Raw genomic sequence first — 20,960 nt, 5'->3', positions numbered from 1 at the left:
CAAACGCAGACAGAAATAATAATACCAACAGGTACAAAACCCTGACAATCAAAATACAGACAAAATCAAGTACCAATAAATCAAAACACCGACGCAACCACAATGCCAACAGCCAAAGTAATGACACAATACCGAAAACAGTTTTTCATGTTTTTTTTTTTTAAACGACTTGTTCATACTTTACTATCCCAGTTGGCACAGAGGGAGAACATACACATTGTGTGACAAGCGCAGCGAGGCACCGTGCCTAAATCACAGCAAACGTGAGCCTTGCGAGGGGACGCGGTACACTAATAGAGTGTCAGCAATTTAAAATGTTGGCATTATTATCTTAAAACCCCATGTCTGTATATTGTGTGTCAGCATTTCAAATGTCGGAATTATGTATTTGCACCCTGCTGGTATAACAGTGTCGGCCAAGTGATTGTCTGTATTTAATTTGTCGGTAAATCATACAGAACATTAAACAGTTCCCAAATGGAAACCAGTCTTCCCCTCAACTGTGCTCTCTGCTGCACATGAAGTCTATACACTAATATCTATTGCAGGGAACTGGATGCTAAGTGACAGCAGAACTGCAGGTGATACATCCCCCTCTCTTCTGTCTCCCATGTCTTTTGCTTTCATCCTCGAATTCACTCCCCACATTTAGGCCATGTACAGATGGAGCAGCTCTGATTTAAGCTGCTCCTGGCAATTGTATTGCCAATGGCCACCAGAGGACATTCTGTCGGAGGCTGCAGCAGCCCCTCTGCTTTTCCACACACAGCTCGCCCCGACCCCCTGTCCATCTCCCTGAAGCGGATATGGGCAGGGAAGCCACCCCCGCCGCCTTGCCGACGGGGACGCAAGAGCTTGGGAGACGCTCGCGCGTCTCCGTCAGGTGGAGCAGCTGTCCGCCAGCCTGCACATGAGATCTGCCGATGGAGCAGGCTGGCTGAGGGCTGCTCCATCTGTATCACTTAAATCTCAGTTTAGAACATTTGCTTTAGGTTTACTCCGTGTACAGTGCTGCATACTTTGTGGGATGTAGTAAATACAAGATAATAAGAATGTGCTGAAACTGCAATAAAGAATGGAGAATATTGTGGTTTACATTGTATTTAAAAAAACCAAAACAAAATAATAAACATCAAAATCGGAGGAGTCCGATAAATGTGACATGCCACAGAGTTAACACAATGAAGACAACGCTTCCTAGAGTCTTAAAAAGTCCATCACAGGGTGCCGGGACTAGTTACCATACCTAAGCAGATGCATGTTGATGGTTGTTTGTAAAGTCCGCATTTAGGTAACATTAAAAATAAGAACTGTAATGATCCAGTATATATCGCTCCTAAGAGTGACAACAGCAACATAAAAAAGCCTGTAATATTATGTTGGAGTCAAAAACACAGGTCTAGGCCACTTTGTCCAAAGAAGGTTTTCTCGAATACGGAACATCAAATGGATTCCGAGGACAAACGGAGGGTGCATCATGAATGTTCATGTCTCCAGTGTCTCCTCGTTTGCCCCACAGGTGTCCACTACACAGATTAAGCAGCTGGTGACCGGGAAGGCTCGGACCTTGGAGTTGGCAATCCATTTGTCAGTCTCTGTGTTGTATTCCAGGATATGTCCCAATCGCCCCACTCCCTGGAATCCAGCCAAAACATAAATAACCGAGCTCACCGCTGCGCATTTCACAGTCACCCCTTTCCAGGGCATGGGTGACACCATCTTCCATTCATTCAGTTTTATGTCGTAGTACTCCACGCTGTCTATGCCGCCTGAAACAATATCAAATACACTGTGTGAGACAACTGGCAACAGTATTTTATTATAAATAAATATATATATATATATATATATATATATATAATTAACTCAGAAAGACCAGTCACACTAATCCCCTTTTAATCCCTTGCTGTATTGTTCTCCTTATTGTATTGCAGCTGAGAACAATAGATGAAAGGAATCCTTTTCTGCGCCTAGGTGCAGAGACTCAGACAAGAAGAACCTGGCTCTATCTGTAGGATTTGTTGTTATTACATAGTATGGCATCATTTATTAACAGTAAGCAAGGAGTACAGGTACACCATTGATTTTCCAGCAACCGATGATCCGGAACCTCTTTTAATCGGGACACATCGGGTGCCAGGGGGAAGGTAGGATTTTATGGATGCTAAATGTAAAATAGTCTGTGGGAGGGTTTAGGATTGCAGCGGGAGGGCTTAGAGGGGAAGAAGGAGGGTATCGGGCCGTGGAAGGGGAGTCACGCTGCGTGGGGGGGCTGCCCTGGGAGGCGGAGACGCGCTGCAGAGGCTTGTATCCCTTGCAAGCTGTGGCAGGGGGGGCGGGGTTGGGTAGGGTGAAATCGCGGGGGTCTCCCTGCATTCAGGTTTTTTTCCCACCACCTCCATATACTGCATACTCTCCTCCATAGGGTGACACCGGGAACATGTGCGGCCACTTACTGGCAGAGAAGAAGGTGAATCAGTCCAGTAGGAAGGGGTTAGACTCGGTGTGGGTCTTACACATCGGTATAAAAAGCATCCCATTTTTTTATTAAGAAATAAACAAAACACTGCACCTCCGGGGAACACGGAGGCTATTACATATGTCCCTTTGTATTTAATGTTCACTGTCCCTTTGTATTTTATGTTCACGGTCCTGTCCTCATTTACGCCAGACCGCTCTATTGATCTTTCCAATTATGCACGTTTACTATGTCTTATGTTTAATCTGTTAATGCGAGTGTAAATTTAAAATACTATTTAAAAAAAGAAAACATCCCCCCAAAAATGTCAGTTTTAGATATCTAAAATATCTGATTAATAGTTGTTTGGAAGGGGAATCTTACCCAGGCCATTCTGCCCACCAATCGCAAATATTTTATCTTTTACAAACACCAGTCCGTGGTTTTTTCGTGCTTCGATCATCGGACACAGTTCAGTCCACCTTATGAGCAAGTGGAGATAAAAACACGTTACTTTATCTGAATATGTCTTTACAAATATAAAAACAGAAAGAGCTAAAACGCAAAATTCACTAAAACAGTATTCCAGATTACGATGTAAATTTCATTGACGTGTCAATCCGCTCATTTTTTTAAATGGCCACTAAGGTGCATTTAAGTGGGAGGATCAGGATCAGACGCTAGTCCAGCCAAGCTCCCCCGATCACTTTTATCACATGTACAATACCAATGACAGAGCTCTGGGGAAAAATGGCTGCGGGGAGCAGCTACCAGGCTCCACTCAGAGAAGCAGATGGAAGGGTCACTATTTACACCCTGCGTAGAAATAGATTTTACATTAAAAATTAAAATAGGCAGCAAACAAATGGTCAGAACTGCCACTGAAAGCACCGGCAACAGCTTATGTTCAATAAAATAAAAATGAATCCACATTCTCGGCAGAACGAGCCCGACTGCTTGTGAAGTCGGGCTTGTTCTGCGAGATCCCCTGTTCAATGCTGTCGGGAAAGACAGCATTGAATAGGGCCCCGCAGCCATCTCTCCGGGTGATTGAATACCCGCATAAGTATTAATGTTAAGATGTAATAGATATAGCACTTTTGTGCGTCCGGTCACGCTCTGATCCGTCAAGGTCCCAAGGCGTGTGTATATCAGAGCAAGTCCGCTCAACAAACAGTGATAAATCTTAGCAAATTAACCCTGTTGTGATAAAATAGTCCCATGTGGAGAAAAACTAAGAGGGAAAACTAATCTTGCTTAAATTCTTTGAAAGGGGTGTGGATCATTAAGTTGACCACTGAAAAGGTCGACATGGCTTTAAGTCAACAGGGTCATTAGCTTGACATGGGGAAGGTAGACAGTCAAAAGGTCGACATGGGGTTTTCACATTTTTTTTGTCCCAAAAGTCGACCGACATGGACACCATATCGGTGCACCGATGCGCTCGCCATGCTTTGGGCACAGTGCCTCGCTACGCTCAGCACACTGGGCCTTATTCTAGTTCACTTCTTAGCTGGACAAAACCATATGCACTGCAGGGGGGGCAGATGTAAAAATGTGCAGATAGAATCAGATTTGGTTAGTTATTTTGTTTCTGTGCAGGGAAAATACTGACTGCTTTATTTTTACACTGCAATATAGATCTCACTTTGAAGAAAAACCCCACCCAAATCTAATTCTCTCTGCACATGTTACATCTGCCCCACCTGCAATGTACATGGTTTTGTCCAGCTAAGAAGGAATTCGCCTCTAAGAGTGAACTAGAATAAGGCCCACAATTCTATTCTCCCTCCATGCCCTATTGGATGGCAGGGCATAAAATACCGCCATCTTGACCTTTTGACTATTGACCTTCCCCATGTCGACCTTTTGATTGTATCGACCTAAGGCATATCGACCTTTTCAATGTTGACCTAGTGACCATATACCTTTTGAGGAGATCATTATTATACCAGCCATCTTTGGTGAGGATTAATGTCAGGTAGTAATCTTTTTTTTTTTTTCCTGTCAGAAATGTGAGGCGGCAATGTACTGCGTCTCTGTCAGTAGTGGTTATATACTAGGTTAGTACTTTGTAATCCATAGAAACCACATCGTTGCTTATATATTCTAAGTTGAAACGACAGTGTACATGTCTGTACAATTGCCCCGTAAGCACACATAATACTGGCCATACATACGTTTCTGTTTTGGGGTCATAAACTTCACAACAGTTCAGCACTCTTCCAGATACATTGTTTCCCAAGCTGCCTCCACAGACATAGATCAGTCCATTAGCCTCTACCATCCCATGGCTGCAGCGCTGGGTCAGCATGCTGGGCTTTGTATGCCAGCTCTCTGTCCTCGTGTCGTAACACTCAAATAAGTATAAGGCAGAATTCCCTTGAAAAAAAAAAAGAAAATTAGTTTTACCACTTTATGAAATTGATTACTTTGCCAACTAGACTGTTACAGCACACTTCTGGGAGCAGGGATTTGTATTACCTCCCTAAGTTGTAAGGAAAAGGGGTGCAGCTTGGAGAGGAAAGAGGGAGTGCAGATCAGAAGAGGAAGTACAAATCGAAAGTAGGAGAGAGAAAGTGCAGATCCGCAGAGAAGGAGGGGGTGCAGATAAGAGGAAGAGGGGGTGCAGATCCCAAGAAGTAGGAGAGAGAAAGTGCAGATCCACAGAGAAGGAGGGGGTGCAGATCAAAGGAGGAAGAGAAGGGTGTGCAGGTCGGAGTAGGAGGAAGAGTGAGTGCAGATCTCTATAAGAAAAGAAAGAGGGGGTGCAGATTGGCAGAGAAAAAGGAGAAAGAAGGGGTGCAGATCAGAGTAGAAGGAACAACCAGTGCAGATTGGTGGAGGAAGATAAAGAGAGGGTGCAAAGATAGCATGAGGGGGGACGAGAGACCGCAGAGAGCAGGAAGGGGGACGAGAGATCGCAGAGAGCAGGAAGGGGGACGAGAGATCGCAGAGAGTAGGAAGGTGGGCGAAAGATCGCAGAGAGCAGGAAGGGGGACGAGTGATCGCAGAGAGCAGGAAGGGGGACGAGTGATCGCAGAGAGCAGGAAGGGGGACGAGTGATCGCAGAGAGCAGGAAGGGGGACGAGTGATCGCAGAGAGCAGGAAGGGGGACGAGTGATCGCAGAGAGCAGGAAGGGGGATGAGTGATCGCAGAGAGCAGGATGGGGGACGAGTGATCGCAGAGAGCAGGAAGGGGGACGAGTGATCGCAGAGAGCAGGAAGGGGGACGAGTGATCGCAGAGAGCAGGAAGGGGGACGAGTGATCGCAGAGAGCAGGAAGGGGGACGAGTGATCGCAGAGAGCAGGAAGGGGGTGGAGAGATTGCAGATAGCAGGAGGGGGGGGGATAAAATAAAAAATAGCAGGAGGCGGAAGAAAGAGTGCAGATAGCAGGAGGGGAGAGGAGTGCAGACAGGCGTCAGAGGTAGGAATTCAGATCAGAAGAAAAGCACGATGCAAAAGCACAAAAAAAAAAAAAACAGTGCATCAGAATTAATTGGACAACACAGAACAATATACATTGTAAATTTCACAAAATTACCTCTGGCGGAATTTGTACCCAAGGTGAAAGGCAAGCAGACAGGTTTAGAGCAAATTGCAGAAATAATACTAAAGGAGAGAAGGGGTGTCGTAGCTAAGGATTATTGGTCATTTAATGAAAGGTACTACTACTGAGGGGTCTTTCACATGTCAGGAGTTTAGGAGCATAATTGGGGACATTGTAATTCGTGCGATGTCACGATGCAGAGCTCATTTTGGGTCTGCCTGTTAGTTACTAAGAGTAAGGATGATCAGTGTGTGAGAGAGAGGAGAAAGGGGCGGGGCAGTGCCACAGGTGGCGGGCCCGAACTCTAGGCTAGTGAGATTGAGACCTCTGCAACTAGGAAGGTATTGTGCCCATTAAGAAAGAAAATGGTACTGTAAGCTGTAATCGGCTCGCTTCTGATGCCATACATTCTAGATAGCCATGGTAAGCCATCACACTGCGCCCTCGGGCTGGTTATTTGAGCCAGTGCAAGGCAGAAATTGACAGTTTGATGGCAGGAAAGGAGTAAGGCAAGAGCTTCTGAAGAAAGTAGATGGTATAAGCTATCGGGGTGGCGGTGCCATGAAAAAGAGCTTAAAGGCTGTTGCCCTACAGGTGGAAGTACCTACTTTATTAAACCATTTTGGGACAAATATAAAAGGTGCGAGAAGTCAGAGGTGTGGTATTTCTTCTGAGAATGGCTGTATTTTTAAAGTGGCATTCATTTCCAAGGCAAGACCATTCTCTGGCTTCTCCAACCCTATTACATTTTCCCCCTGGTGAAATGTTTTCATTTTAATACATTCTTTACAGGCTTACTACAGGTGCCAGCACCTTTTAACTTCCAGGCATATTGGCATGCCTAAGCTGGGTTACTGGGACCAATAGGCGACCTCTGAAGAACAATTTTAAGATACCATGAACCCTGCACGCAGGCAACACTACCAGTAGTGCGGGGAAAATCGCCCTAGGGATGGTTGATGATCGGGGGAGTCCCACTCTCCTAGGAATTCCAGCCCTGGACTGACCAATGTGGGAATGGTTAATTTTAAGGCAGGAGGACCCCACACGCTGTCCCCTCCTGCTATGGCATTAAACCCAAGCAGGGTTAGTCTGGTGAGGTTATAGGATAATAGGGGGAACCCCATGCTGCCCCCCCCCTATTTTTCAACAAAAGCCCAGGCTTAGGGGTCCAGGGGTGATCAATGATTTAAGGGGGCATTTATTTACTAAGAAACTGTAAAGTAATGATCTCTCACCCACTTCCGAGCCCCCTGACGTGTAGATTTTGCCTTCCGCAGCACAGGCCGCCAGGCTATCTCTTGGTGTCGGTGGTCCCAACTTAGAGTACCAGGAGTCTTTCACAACATTGTAGCAGTCCATTCTCTTTATGGGAAACAGTTGAGAGCCACCTAATATGTAAACAACGTTGTCCCAGAACACGCACGCTGCATCCCGACGCTTCTCAAAGGGACACCGGATGTCAGTCCAATTATAATCCTGTAATGACAAAATCACTGGGCTTTAATCATGGGCCCACAACTTTGAAAACATAACACCCCAACCCCACAAACACACATGGAGAGGGTCTGAAGCATCACAACCAAAAAGTAAAATCTGTGTAGGAAATGAGCTGTGAATTGTACCCATAATAAATACGTACTTTGGGGTTAAAGTATCTACAGGACTGAGGCTGCGATCCCCCAAATAAAGCAATCCGATAATCATGCTTCTTTCTCCGAGGTCTTGTACCATCTACTAGCTCTTCTCTGTCTTCAGGAGACAGCAGGTGATAACGCATCCCACCTAAAAGAAACAACACAAAGATTACATTGCACTGATAAAAAAAAAACTTTTTAAGCATTAAATAACATTTTCAAGCCTAAATAAAACCCTCATGCTGTAATACAGGGCTCGACAATCCCCGGGCGCCAGGTCGCATCGGCGTTTAGATTTTCCTGTCTGGCGACTAGATTATGTGAGAGGTGTGGCCTGCTCTGCTGTAAGGAGATAGGACGCAGCGGCAGTGTGTCCCAGCCATTGCCTAAGCCACATGTGCTGCTATCCGCGGCTATGTGGCTTAGGCAGGAGCTGGGAGTGCTTGTTAACCCCATGGCAACAAGCATGTTAACCCCATTGCCAGAGCATGCAACCCCCCTGGCAGAGCATGTAACCGCATTGGCAGAGAATGATAACCCCATTGGCAACAAGCATGTATGTAAGCAGATCTTGTGTGGCATAATATGTAATCTGTATGTATAAAAGCATTACGATGCTTGGTATATGTGTAATGGAATTACGGAGTGTGTACATTTTTGGTGCTCCGCTTCTGGTTCCTCGATTTTAAAGACATTTGTTGAGCCCTGCTGTAATATTGTATAGCACGCATAAAAGTCATCTTTCCGCTATTAATATTAGAGATGTGCAGGTTCTGATTTACTCTGATTTCAAAGCAAGATCTTATTGGCTATCCCAAATCACATGACAGTTGTTAGCCAATAAGATCCCGCTTTGGAATCAGAGTAAATCAGAGTAATCTAATTAATATATAGCATAGTACATGCACAGAAGCATTAACTTACTGATCACCATCTTCAGGCATTCTGGATTGTACTGTATCAGTGGTTCTGCCTGCACCGTTTTACTAAGAAAGTTCTTGGAAATAAGGGGAAATCGGACTTTAGCGAGAATGTCCACCATAGATGGTTGTCGGTTTGGTTCATCATATTTTAACCATCTCACTGCAGCATCATAAACCTAAATAACACATACGAATAGAAAGAAGATATACAAAAATGTAATTTTTTAATTTTACATTTCCAAAAATGACATTCAACACATTTATAGAACACAATTGATTGTCAAACAGAATAATAAATAAAATGTATTTAGAGAGGTAAACCAAAATCACTATAGTCAAATAAGATTACCTGATCTTCTGCACGAACAGTTAAGGTATCTTGGTTGAGTAAATGAGTAACGCGTTTCACATCCAACTGTAGAAATTCATCGGTTTTGTAAACTTCAGTGAAATGTTGATGAATGAAATCATCTGCAGTGGCTTTCAGTTCTGGGCAATCAAGGCATTCTGCTAGAACACTAATGCCTTAAAAAACAAAACACATTGGATATATGGATTTCATGGCATACGTGTTTCAAACCAAATTATATCATGTTTCAAGTACTCAGTTATTCTTTTTCTTTAGAACATATGCCAACTTTAGCAAAATGTACACATTATCTTCAAACGCTTTTGACAGATTGGGGGTAGGAACAGATAGGGACTGGGGGCGGGGGTGGAGAGTTTGCGGGCTATATACTGTCACAGCTCAAAGTGCAAGTACATTGCAGAAGCTGTCATTTTGATGGGCTTTTAAGTAGTAGACAATAAAAACAAAAGAAATTGGGCCATATGTAATCGCCTCGAACTCGGAGGCTATTACATTTGCGCCAATGTGTGGTCTTTAGAATGTGAAACTAAATCAGCATTTACATGTCCCATGCTTACCCAAACAGTTCGAGGCATCCACCTGTTCTTTTAGGAAATCCACACACATTCTCTTGACAGGCTCGATCTGGTACTGATTTGCAGCATCTAATAAGGACTGTACATTGTTGCTATTTACAGAAATTCTAAGGAGTAGTAAATAAAAAATATACTTGTAGCACACAGATACAAACCCGAATGAACTTTACACACTGTGCTATTTGAACTACATAAGATTTGGACTAGACTACAATATAGAATTTGAATATGTAATAGTACATATTGTCTGCAATTCTCTACACTGGGTAAGATTTACCTGCCTGCGCATACTATATTGCATTGCGATATGGACTACACGGGAGCGCGCATCCCATCGCAAGGCAAAATAAAGACATGCGATTTGAACTACAGATGTAGCCCCTGTCATCTTTGGCAGGGACTCGCCAGAGCCTCCCCTCTGGTGAGCGCCGGCGGACAGGGACTACACTGAACTGGGACACGCGTACGAATCGTGAGTGGTCACTTAAATAACTGTCCTAAAAACTTGGGTGCATATAGTCCATATTTATGGAACAGGATTCCAACTGGGAGGAAACAATAAGGGCGACCAACCCTGCTACTAAGCAATGAGCCATTGTTTTTAACTATTTTCGGTACTTGTGTAATATCTGGACGCCCGATTATTTGATTGTATGCCTTAACTTAAGGCATACAATCAGATGCGATGCGACGCCATTTTGCGGTAAAATCGCGTCGATCGCATCGTGACCAAATCGCATGTGATGGATGCGATTTTCCATAGGATTCAATATTAAAATGGTCCTGTTCATTTCCCCACTATCCAAGTGGGCATAGAGTTGATTTTATATAGCGTGGCGAGCGCAGCGAGCCCGAAGCGTGGCGTGCCCCGCGAGGGGACGCGGATTACTTAAAATGTATTCCGCATGCGCTTGCCACGCTATATAAAATCAACTCTATGCCCACTTGGATAGTGGGGAAATGAACAGGACCTTCTTAACATTGAATCCTATGGAAAATCCATCGCATCGCATGCGATTTGGTTGCATGCGATGCGATTTGTTCCGACCCGATCTCAAAATCGGGCGCCCAGTTATTACACAAGTACCCTATTTTCATACTGTCCATATTCAATTTTTTATTATTTTTGTATATAGATTGTTTATTGTGTAATAAATTTATTGCCATTTTTAACATTAATCCGCCACGCTGTGTTACATATTAATGTTCCTTCCTCAAACCGCAGCCACTTCTTTTTTTGCTATTGGTTTCATAGGGGACTGACAACCCCCTTTTTGTAGCTGCTGCTAGTTTTGACAAAGGAGCCCTAAGTAGCGCCCGTATAACTGCCCTCAAAACTGTCCTCACTCCCTTTTTCCAGCACATGTCCACTAATTTGCACATTTTGAAGACTAAAACTCGGACATTTTCATAACTGAAATTTGCAATTTTGCATCCGATTTTTTTTTTAAAAAGCGATAAAAAAAATTAATTCCCAATTTAAAAAAAAATGCGATTTTCTGTGATTTCAGAACCTCACTAAAAATCGCATCCTATTAATTATCAACCTATTTGTATATTTAGTAGCATACAATTACACTCCATTTAAGACTGTTCTACTGAACAAGACCCCTGCGGATCATGTCATACATACCATCACTGTTAAGAATGAAGGGAAAAGAAGGTTTAAACTCATGGCAGAAAGGTGCCCATACAAAGAGTGTTTTCCGGTGCAACGCGATGCAAACATCACATCACACAGCACAAAAAGTATGTGCAGTATGTTATTTTTGTACTAGATGGCATCGCACCTAGGCCCTCATTCTAGTTCAATCATACCTGATGTGTTCGCATGGGTGACCAATGTTTAAGGTCTGCGCATGCGCATATTTGCATATGCAGGCCTTTTGTGCGGATGCCTTCGCCAACTTGCATAGTTGCACAGGGGGGCGGGATGGAGGCGGTCAGGGGGCATTTGCATGCAAAAATGCTGGGTACGCCTAGGAAAACACTGGGCATACCCATGTGAATGCAGGCGGGCACCTGCCTGCCAGGGACAGGTTGATGATGTCACAGGACTGGATGCCGTAAATCTAAATCAGCCCAGACTGACTTAGGATTTGCGAGGAGGGTAGAAATCATTCAATGGTCGCCGACCATATCATTATTTTGGCATCGCACGCTACGCTGCGAAAAGATATTTTTTTTATGCAGAACATCCAATTCCAAAGCGGCGGCCATTCGCACGTCCAGTGATGATAGAAGGCTCACTGAGCAGTGAAATACCGCTGCTAGCGAGCCAACCAGAATGACCCCCTAGTACAAAAAGCATGCTGCTGTAGCACATCACATGCTTTTTGTCCTAGGGACCTTATTCTGGTCTGTTCGCAAGGCCGTGTGCATTCGCAAGAGGCCGATATTTTAGCTTTGCGCATTTGGGCATGCGCTGGGTGTGTGCGGCCAAACTGTTTGCTGGGTGCACGCTCCCATCCTTGCGCCGGGCGTTCTCATGCTAATGGACCAATGACGCGGGTGCGGGCAGCTGACATCACGGAATGTTAGCTGCCCGCCCACTTCCCTCTGAGCAACCTTAGATCTGCGTGTGCGTTCCACATCATTTGATGGTCAGCGACCATCAAATGATGTGGGTGTTACCCCGCAGGCTGCAAATGGATGTTTATGTAAAACTTCCATTCGCAACCAGTGCGAGCTTACGCGCATTGGGAATGGTGGGCCGGCGTACCACCATTCACAAGGCGGGATCTGGATGACTCGCAAGGGTGCGAATTTGCGATGCGATATAGTACAGAGAACATCACTGTGTGTATGGGCACCTAAACAGCTTAACAAAAATGTGTGAATTTTACTTCCCTCATGATATGTAATACAACAATCTACAAGTGTGCACAACAGATTGTATTTGTCTCGCATTGTCCACACTCCTACCTCTTACTGATCATACAAACATGAGACATGAGCAGAGAAGGAGACAGGGTCAGTACCTGGCGGTGTACGCAAACTCCACTAGCTGCTCTATAATGTCCGGTTCTGCGTCTTTCAGCTCCACTTCAAAGGACTTGGATTCAATCATATTTGCTTTAGGAAAAAAAAGGAAGATTTGAGAGATTTGCATATGTAAAACCAGGTTATTAAATTCATGTGGGAGTCAAGGAAAACAATGGGAACTTCATATGGGGTGCTTCGGTAGCAGCTGCTCTTATTTCACAGGCCACCAGATGGTATCTTTTCCCAGACTCTTCATGTACAGGAAAGGCTTATTATGTAGCCGTGCTTGGTTTAATGCCTCTGGAATACCGATAAGGAAAAAGCAGGGAAAAGAAAACGGTCATCTCTATGAATGACAAACCTCACTGCAAAACGGTCACTTAAATGGTGATGTATAGTGCCAAAAACGGTAACCTTAATTTTTTTTGCCAGTGTCTGCAGATGAGAAAGGACTATATTATATATGCTGTTACAGAATGGTTGTGTAGTATATATAATACTGCTCCAACACTTATCTGTCCTCCATATACAACTGGTTCTGGCGAGCATTTTATAGCTGGATACTTACTGGTGAACATAAGATTAAAGAAATGACTTGCAGATGCCAAAACAACACGGTGAGCTGGGATTTTGCGATCTTGCACCATAAGAATGACATCACATAAGGTTTTCTGGAATGAAAGTACAGATACGGGTGAGCAAAATGTGATATTGCACACAAAAAAGGAGACATAAAACATAACACAACTGTAAAAAGGACATTGTGATTCCGGAACAGTTTTACAAATACACAATAAACAAGATGGGCCAAATATAATAGGGTGTGAGAATCAGAAAGTGAGAGATTTTGAGAGTTTTGCCATTAATTTTAAAATGGCAATCATTTTTCAAGGCAAAATCGCGTGGTGTTTCAGTGTAAATAATTGCTCTGCTTTAAAAAAATATATAAAAAAAAAACTCTCCCAAATTCTCTCACTTTCTGATTCTCACATCCTATTACATTTGGTCCAACATGTCCATTCTTTCTTTAACATCTTATAAAGCCAAAAGAATATAATGATATAACAATCCTCACCAACGGGACGTGATTTGGAGAAGATGCAGTCAGCATCCCAGCAATCAGGAATTCTGACCGCTGCCGGAATCCCGAATGGAGAGTATGTGGGCTGGGGGTGGTCAGGTTTAGGCACTAGTGGGGGGAATTTAGGATTGAGCTGCGAGGCGGGGGGGGGGGGGGGGTAAGTTTAGGTAGCAGCGGGGAGGGTTAGGCTTAGGCTGCGGGAAGGGCAATGTAAGTATACTTACCTAACCCCTGTTGGGATTCCCCCCTTAGGGATGCCAGCATCAGTATTCTCTAGTTTTCCCCCCCAACTACTAGGCACCGACCTTTACAGCCTACAACATTCTCTGCCAGTGTACATAGAAAGTTCGTCAGTAGCACAAGCGCGGCGCACTCTCTGTGCTGGACCGGCTACTCTACTGTTTAAAACTATTTAAAACATAAATCTTCAATTTACATCTCCCATAATCACTTAGCAACTGGTGACACCAAAGCATATTAATGAAAATAAGAAAGGGGATATGCATTCAAAATTTTATTTTATCATTTATGTGGGCAACAGAATTGGCGGTGATGGCTAGTTGGCTTTTGATTTAAAAAAATATAAAAATTAGGAATTTACACTTGTAAAATAAATCCTGCACAGAAAGAAGTAATTAGTTATATAGTTACAAACTTTATGATTTATCAGATTTTTTGCAATGTTGTTTTTGATTACATATTGTATATATGAAGAGAGATAAAGCCTATGGGTATGATTCAGACAAATACAATACTGCACAGCTAGGGATGCCAATCCCAGGGTATTTTTTAAATCCCGGGATTGAAAAATGCTCAATCCCGGGATTCCTGGGATCGGCATCCCTAATTAAAAAAACATGCCCCCCCCAACCGACCGCCGTGCACAATTACCTTCATGGTAGTCTGGCGGGTTGTGCGGTCGGGGAGCGAGGCAGTCAAAGCAGCTGGGGAGCGGTCCAGAGGTGTTGCACTGAGCTGGCAGAGTGGGGAAGGCGATGAAGCTGGGTAGTGGTCTGGAGATGCCATACTGAGCAGGTAGGTGGGTGGAGCGAGCGGTGCAGGGACGTGGCCTGCACAGCGTGACTTCTGACATCACATCATGCTGTGCAGAGCTGTACGCCGGGATGGGAATAGCCGGGCAGCGACTGAGCGAGATGCTGCTTGGCATTAGACTGCACATGCGCAATCTAATCCCGAAATCCTGGGATTGAAGTCCCGGTGATTTAGGGGTCAAATCCCGGGATCCCGCTGATCCCGATATAGGCCACCCCATGCACAGCTGAAAGAAAGCTGCTATGCAATATTGAGCAGCTAATATTAATGCAGCAGGAGATGCCTCCTGACTGCTTCCGTGATTGGCTGTTGCGTCTCAGCACGCATCATCAGATTACACGGTGGGGCCATCATTCATTTTATACCCCATTCTTACTGCTAGACAAATTCCTGGGTTAAGCATGTAAACCCGGTAATTTGCCGTTTAACACAGGTTTTTTTTTTTCCAGTCTGACCAGTTCAACCCGTGTCAAAATTCCCGAGTCTCCAACCCTGCTTTTTACCCCAGTTGGAGACCCGGGTATGCCGACACGGTTTGACCCGTTGACACTGCAAAAAAACTGTGTTCAAAAGGCAAATTACCGGGAAGAACTTCTTCTCCTAGGAATTTGCCTAGCAGGTCTGGCACTGCAGAGGCCCCGTGTTCTTCACACTGGCAGTGTGGTCTTCAACCCATGTTCTTCACACTGACAGATATCCGTCTCAGATCCACGTCACCAGATACGGACTTTGGCACTCCTACAAAACGGCAAGGACTTAACTCCATTTTGAGGACAGACTCGGCTGCCTCCCCTTCCCTGTCCCGAAACGCCATCAGCCCGTCAATCAGGCTATGAAGTACTGCATGAAAGGACACAGGACCTGTGCTCAGTGTCCCCACCATTAGTGTACAAGTCTGAATCAGGCCCAATATAATTTCACGTACTATGCTAGGTAAAGGATTTTGAAGCTGATTGGCTGCTTTGGGGAACTTTACCCTGGATCTCTCATTGAGGCTTGATACATATTCCAATTAAGGGACTAGCGAAAGGCCATGCTTCATCAAAATCAGCAAACAGGATATTCACAGATGGGAAAAGTAACCACATTCATAAAACGAAAACCATGAGAAATTATTATTTAAAAAAAAAATACCACAAAGGACATGCATATGTTAAACTACTAAATTTCCTCCATTTTGTTGAAGCTTAAGCATAGAGCTAGTTTCTCACTGTAAAAAAACAGCCGCGTGGCTCGTTCTCTGTCAGGAACACCGAATTAATGAGGGTTGCCCACTCTCTCTGCACCCTCACATTGGGCCTTATTCTAGTTCACTGACAAAATCCTTCTTAGATGGACAAACCCATGTGTACTGCAGTGGGGCAGATGTAAAATATGCAGAGAGAATTAGATGTGGGTGAGTTATTTTGTTTCTGTGCAGGGTAAATACTGGCTGCTTTATTTTTACACAGCAATATAGATGTTACTTTGAAGTAAAACCCCACCCAAATCTAATTCTCTCTGCACAAGTTACATCTGCCCCCCTGCAGTGCACATGGTTTTGTCCATCTAAGAAGAATCTTGTCGGAAAGAGTGAACTAGAATAACCCCCATTGTCAGACTTTCACAGCAAAGCAAGCTAAAGCTGGGTACATACTATACAATGTGTAACCAAACTCAATACAAAATCACTATAACAGATAGGCCTATGGCAAGACATATTTCCATGTACAATACACTGATACCTTATGCCTTCAGGACGCTGTGGATTAAATTTGACCAGATTAACATTGAGGATGATGTGGTCACTTACTGACACACACAGTACTGATGTACTCCTTCGTATTCCTTTACTAGCACAAAGTGACAGAAGACTACAGGAGGATGAGGGGGTGCCAGGGGACATGCTATATGTGACATTGGTGCATCAGGTGTTTGGGAATAGAAAGAAACAAAAGACCAGGGGAGGAGGGAGGCACAGCAATGGTTGGCATTGGCAGCACCAGTTGTTTGGGATGGGAGTAAGGGACAGACATAAGGGGTTCTGGGAATTATGGAGAGCTACACCCGGGGGGAGGTTAGTGATGAGAATATCCTGAAGTGTAGAATCACAAGCTGAAATTCTTAATTCTTACCAACTGGTTATTTTTGTATCTAGTTTCTGTTTACTTTGTAATCCTTCATCATAAAGATTACAATACAGCGCTGACAATAGCATTTATGCATAATTTACAACTCTATACTTAAGCATTACCCATGAAGCAATGAGTCGGTAAATAAACATTGGCTGTTTGAGTCTGTCTGCAAAATAATATTAATTTAATGTTGACAGACTTCACTGTCTTGTCTGCGGTGATCTGCAGGACACAACTATCCTGCTGGAGGCGGGCTTAGGAAACGCATGGCTCTCTGGTGGTTGTTGTTGTAGTTTGAGCCTTGCAGGGAGTGCGGGCACTTTTAGGATTGCCACAGATTGCTAACACTTCCAACTGCTGAATTACACTTCCAATAATGGACATAGAAAGCAAAACATGAGAGATGTGACCAAAAATAGGAAGGATTTCCCTAGTCACTGATCAGACCATCTTGTGACCTTACAAAGCAGCCTGGCACACACAGGGCAAAGCAGAATTTCAGCCAGCCTAGCACACAGGGCACATCAAGGTGGCCTAGTACAGACAGAGCACAGTGGGGTGTTGGACAGTCTGGCTCAGACACTGCACAGCAAGGTGGTCTGCTAAGGACAGAGCACAGCAGTGTGTCAGGCAGTCTGGCTCAGGCAAGGCACAGTAGAATAGCCTGACACAGACAGGGCACAGCAGCGTGTCCCACAGAATGCCATACACAGGACCAAGTGGGATGTTAAGCTGCCTGGCCCAGACAGGGCACAGCAGTGTGGTAGGCAAGCCTGGCCCAGACAGGGCACAACAGGCAAGCCTGGCCCAGACAGGGCACAGCAGGACGGCAAGCAATCCTGGCCCAGACGGGGCACAGCCGGGCGGGCGCCAGGCAAGCCTGGCCCAGACGGGGCACAGCCGGGCGAGCGGCAGGCAAGCCTGGCCCAGACGGGGCACAGCCGGGCGAGCGGCAGGCAAGCCTGGCCCAGACGGGGCACAGCCGTGAGGGCGGCAGGCAAGCCTGGCCCAGACAGGGCACAGCCGTGAGGGCGGCAGGCAAGCCTGGCCCAGACAGGGCACAGCCGGGCGGGCGCCAAGCAAGCCTGGCCCAGACAGGGCACAGCCGTGAGGGCGGCAGGCAAGCCTGGCCCAGACAGGGCACAGCCGTGAGGGCGGCAGGCAAGCCTGGCCCAGACAGGGCACAGCCGTGAGGGCGACAGGCAAGCTTGGCCCAGACAGGGCACAGCCGGGCGGGCGCCAAGCAAGCCTGGCCCAGACAGGGCACAGCCGGGCAGGCGCCAGGCAAGCCTGGCCCAGACAGGGCACAGCCGGGCAGGCGCCAGGCAAGCCTGGCCCAGACAGGGCACAGCCGGGCAGGCGCCAGGCAAGCCTGGCCCAGACAGGGCACAGCCAGGCAGGCGCCAGGCAAGCCTGGCCCAGACAGGGCACAGCCAGGCAGACGCCAGGCAAGCCTGGCCCAGACAGGGCACAGCCAGGCAGGCGCCAGGCAAGCCTGGCCCAGACAGGGCACAGCCAGGCAGGCGCCAGGCAAACCTGGCCCAGACAGGGCACAGCCGGGCGGGCGCCAGGCAAACCTGGCCCAGACAGGGCACAGCCAGGCGGGCGCCAGGCAAGCCTGGCCCAGACAGGGCACAGCTGGGCGGGCGCCAGGCAAGCCGGGCCCTGACAGGGCACAGCCGGGCGGGCGCCAGGCAAGCCTGGCCCAGACAGGGCACAGCCGGGCGGCAGGCAAGCCTGGCCCAGACAGGGCACAGCCGGGCGGCAGGCAAGCCTGGCCCAGACAGGGCAGCTGGCACCCTGGCCAAGACAGTGCCCAGCAGGGTGTCTGGCCACCTAGCACAGAAAAGGCACAACAAGATGGCTGGCAGCCTGGCACAAACAAGCCACAGCAGGATTGCTGGCAGCCTGCCAAAGTGGAGATCTGGCAGAGAACCACAGACAAAGCACAGCGGAGATAAGGCAGACTGGCACAGCAGGTATCAGGCAGCATATCACAGACAAAACACAGCAGGTATCAGGCAGCCTGGCCCAGACAGGGAACAGCAGATATCAGGTAGCCTGGCACAGACAGGGAACCGCAGGCAGCATGGCACAGGCAGAGACATAGCACAACGGGGTGACTGCCTTGCCTGAGCCAGACTGCCTGAGTAGAGTAGCCGGACACTGACAGGGCACAGCAGCATGTCCCACAGAATTCCATACACAGGGCCAAGTGGGATGTTAAGCTGCCTGGCCCAGACAGGGCACAGCAGGGCGGCAGGCAAGCCTGGCCCACACAGGGCACAGCAGGGCGTCAGGCAAGCCTGGCCCACACAGGGCACAGCAGGGCGGCAGGCAAGCCTGGCCCACACAGGGCACAGCAGGGCGCCAGGTAAACTTGGCCCACACAGGGCACAGCAGGGCGCCAGGTAAACCTGGCCCACACAGGGCACAGCAGGGCCCCAGGCAAGCCTGGCCCAAAACAGGGCACGGCAGGGCGCCAGGCAAGCCTGGCCCAAAACAGGGCAACAGGCAGCCTGGCACAGACAGGGCAGCTGGCATCCTGTGCAAGACAATGCCCAGTAGGGTGGCAGGCAGCCTAGCACAGAAAAGGCACAACAGGATGGCAGGCAGCCTGCCAAAGTGGAGATCTGGCAGAGAACCACAGACAAAGCACAGCGGAGATAAGGCAGACTGCCACAGCAGGTATCAGGCACCATATCACAGACAAGACACAGCAGGTTTCAGGCAGCCTGGCACAGACAGGGAACATCAGGTAGCATGGCACAGACAGAGCACAACGGGGTGACAAGCAGTCTGGCTCAGAAAGTGCACAGTAGAGTAGCCCAACACAAACTGGGCACAGCAGGGTGTCCAACAGAATGACATAGACAGGGCCAAGTGGGGTGCCCAGCAGCCTGACACAGAGAGGATACAGCAGTGTGTTCAGCTGCCTGGCACAGACAGGGCAAAGTGGAGTGTCCATCAGCCGAAGACAGACAGGGCACAGCAGGGGGGCAGGCAGTCTGTCACAGAGAGGGCAAAGTGGAGATCAGCTAGAGAGCCACATACAGGGCACAGCGCTGTTAAAGCAGTCTGACACAGCTGGTATCAGGCAGCCTCGCACAGACAGGGCACACCAGGGTGGCAGGCAGTGTGGGGGCAATTACCTGTTTGCGCATGATATTCATCACTCCCATGAAACTCGCCAGCAGTTTGGCTTCCTCCCGGGCAGCGAATTTCTTTTCTGTTTTCTTCTTGTTGGGGTTTTTCTCTGCGCCCGGTGCAGCCATCCTTCTCCGGGGCCGCACGCCCCGCCCGCCGCGTCCCCCGGTCCCCTCGTGTCTCTGTCACAGATCCCTGCCCGGAGACGCAACGGCCCCAAGCCGTCACTAACAACAACAAGGCAGCGCTGTACGGACGGGAACTGGGCCGGGGTAACTCAGGCTGCAGGCCGGGGTCGCGCAGCTATTGGCTGCCGATGACGAGGCCTCAGTACACAATGGCCGCGATTGGTGCAGGATTGTCCCTCATCCCTCTCGGTGATGACATCATCAGTACTGCCCGGCCGGGCCCTGCGGCCGGTGGCGATGCTGCCTCGCTGACATTGCGAGTCCGACTTCAAGGCTGCCTGCATGAAATCCGGACGGAGGGGATTCCGGACAGTCAATGCTGCCGGAATACACACGTCTTGGGCCGAGAATAGTCACTGCTAGTAGCAGAAGATGGGCCAGTTTGTGCATCAGTGTCTGTAACATGGGAATGGGATACGCTTCTTATTCATTACATTGTTGCCAGGTCAGACACCACAACTATCTTCGGGTACTTCAACATCTTTGCGACCAGCCGACCACCACTTACTCCAGTTACGTTAGCCGCTATGTGGATCGCGATTGCACTCCCGTGGGCTCGCTTCGCTCGCCACAACTTTACTAATGTGATGGTAATAGATGGTGGCGTGGACACAGGACATACTTGCCTACCTGACCCTCTCCATGCAGGAGAAAATGCTCTGTTCCTGGACTTCCCTGGTAATGTATGATTGCCAGCACCTGTGGGGAGCTAGGTAAAGGTGTTTCACCACAGGTGATGGCAATCATACATTACCAGGTAAGCATACCTCCCAACAGTCCCGATTTTAGCGGGACAGTCCCGATTATCAGGGCCTGTCCCTCCCGCAGCCAGCAGTGTCCCACGGTGAGGGGGGCTGTTGGGAGTCCCCCCTGTCGG

The 20,960-nt window shown here is 47.4% G+C and overlaps 1 protein-coding gene across 2 annotated transcripts; it reads right to left on the bottom strand.

Moving 5' to 3' along the window:
* Positions 1-1,085: 1,085 nt before the first annotated feature.
* Positions 1,086-20,395, bottom strand: KLHL7 (kelch like family member 7). Of its 2 annotated transcripts, XM_083189171.1 has the most exons (11): positions 19,901-20,395; positions 13,069-13,171; positions 12,497-12,590; positions 9,498-9,622; positions 8,920-9,095; positions 8,572-8,746; positions 7,653-7,795; positions 7,249-7,489; positions 4,639-4,840; positions 2,843-2,940; positions 1,086-1,769 (listed from the first exon to the last, which is right to left on the bottom strand). In XM_083189171.1, exons 1-11 carry the CDS (start codon positions 20,021-20,023, stop codon positions 1,486-1,488), a joined length of 1,764 nt encoding a protein of 587 aa, XP_083045297.1. In that variant the 5' UTR covers positions 20,024-20,395; the 3' UTR covers positions 1,086-1,485. The 2 variants fall into 2 exon arrangements, with proteins under 2 accessions (XP_083045297.1, XP_083045298.1); XM_083189172.1 differs by lacking the exons at positions 13,069-13,171; positions 19,901-20,395 and having other exon boundaries at positions 9,498-9,594.
* Positions 20,396-20,960: the final 565 nt, after the last annotated feature.

The sequence above is a fragment of the Crinia signifera genome, chromosome 5 (assembly GCF_055691185.1).
Source record: "Crinia signifera chromosome 5, ASM5569118v1, whole genome shotgun sequence".
NCBI classification, from domain to species: Eukaryota; Metazoa; Chordata; class Amphibia; order Anura; family Myobatrachidae; genus Crinia; species Crinia signifera.
This window is presented reverse-complemented; position numbering and strand designations above follow the sequence as displayed.

Coding starts and splice junctions, on each gene's coding strand:
- KLHL7 (XM_083189171.1), bottom strand. CDS start 20,023: ATGGCTGCACCGGGCGCAGAGAAAAACCCCAACAAGAAGAAAACAGAA. Junction 9,096..9,497: donor GGATGCCTCGAACTGTTTGG/GTAAGCATGGGA, acceptor TTGTTTTTTAAG/GCATTAGTGTTCTAGCAGAA. Junction 4,841..7,248: donor GTCAGGGGGCTCGGAAGTGG/GTGAGAGATCAT, acceptor TTTTTTTTCAAG/GGAATTCTGCCTTATACTTA.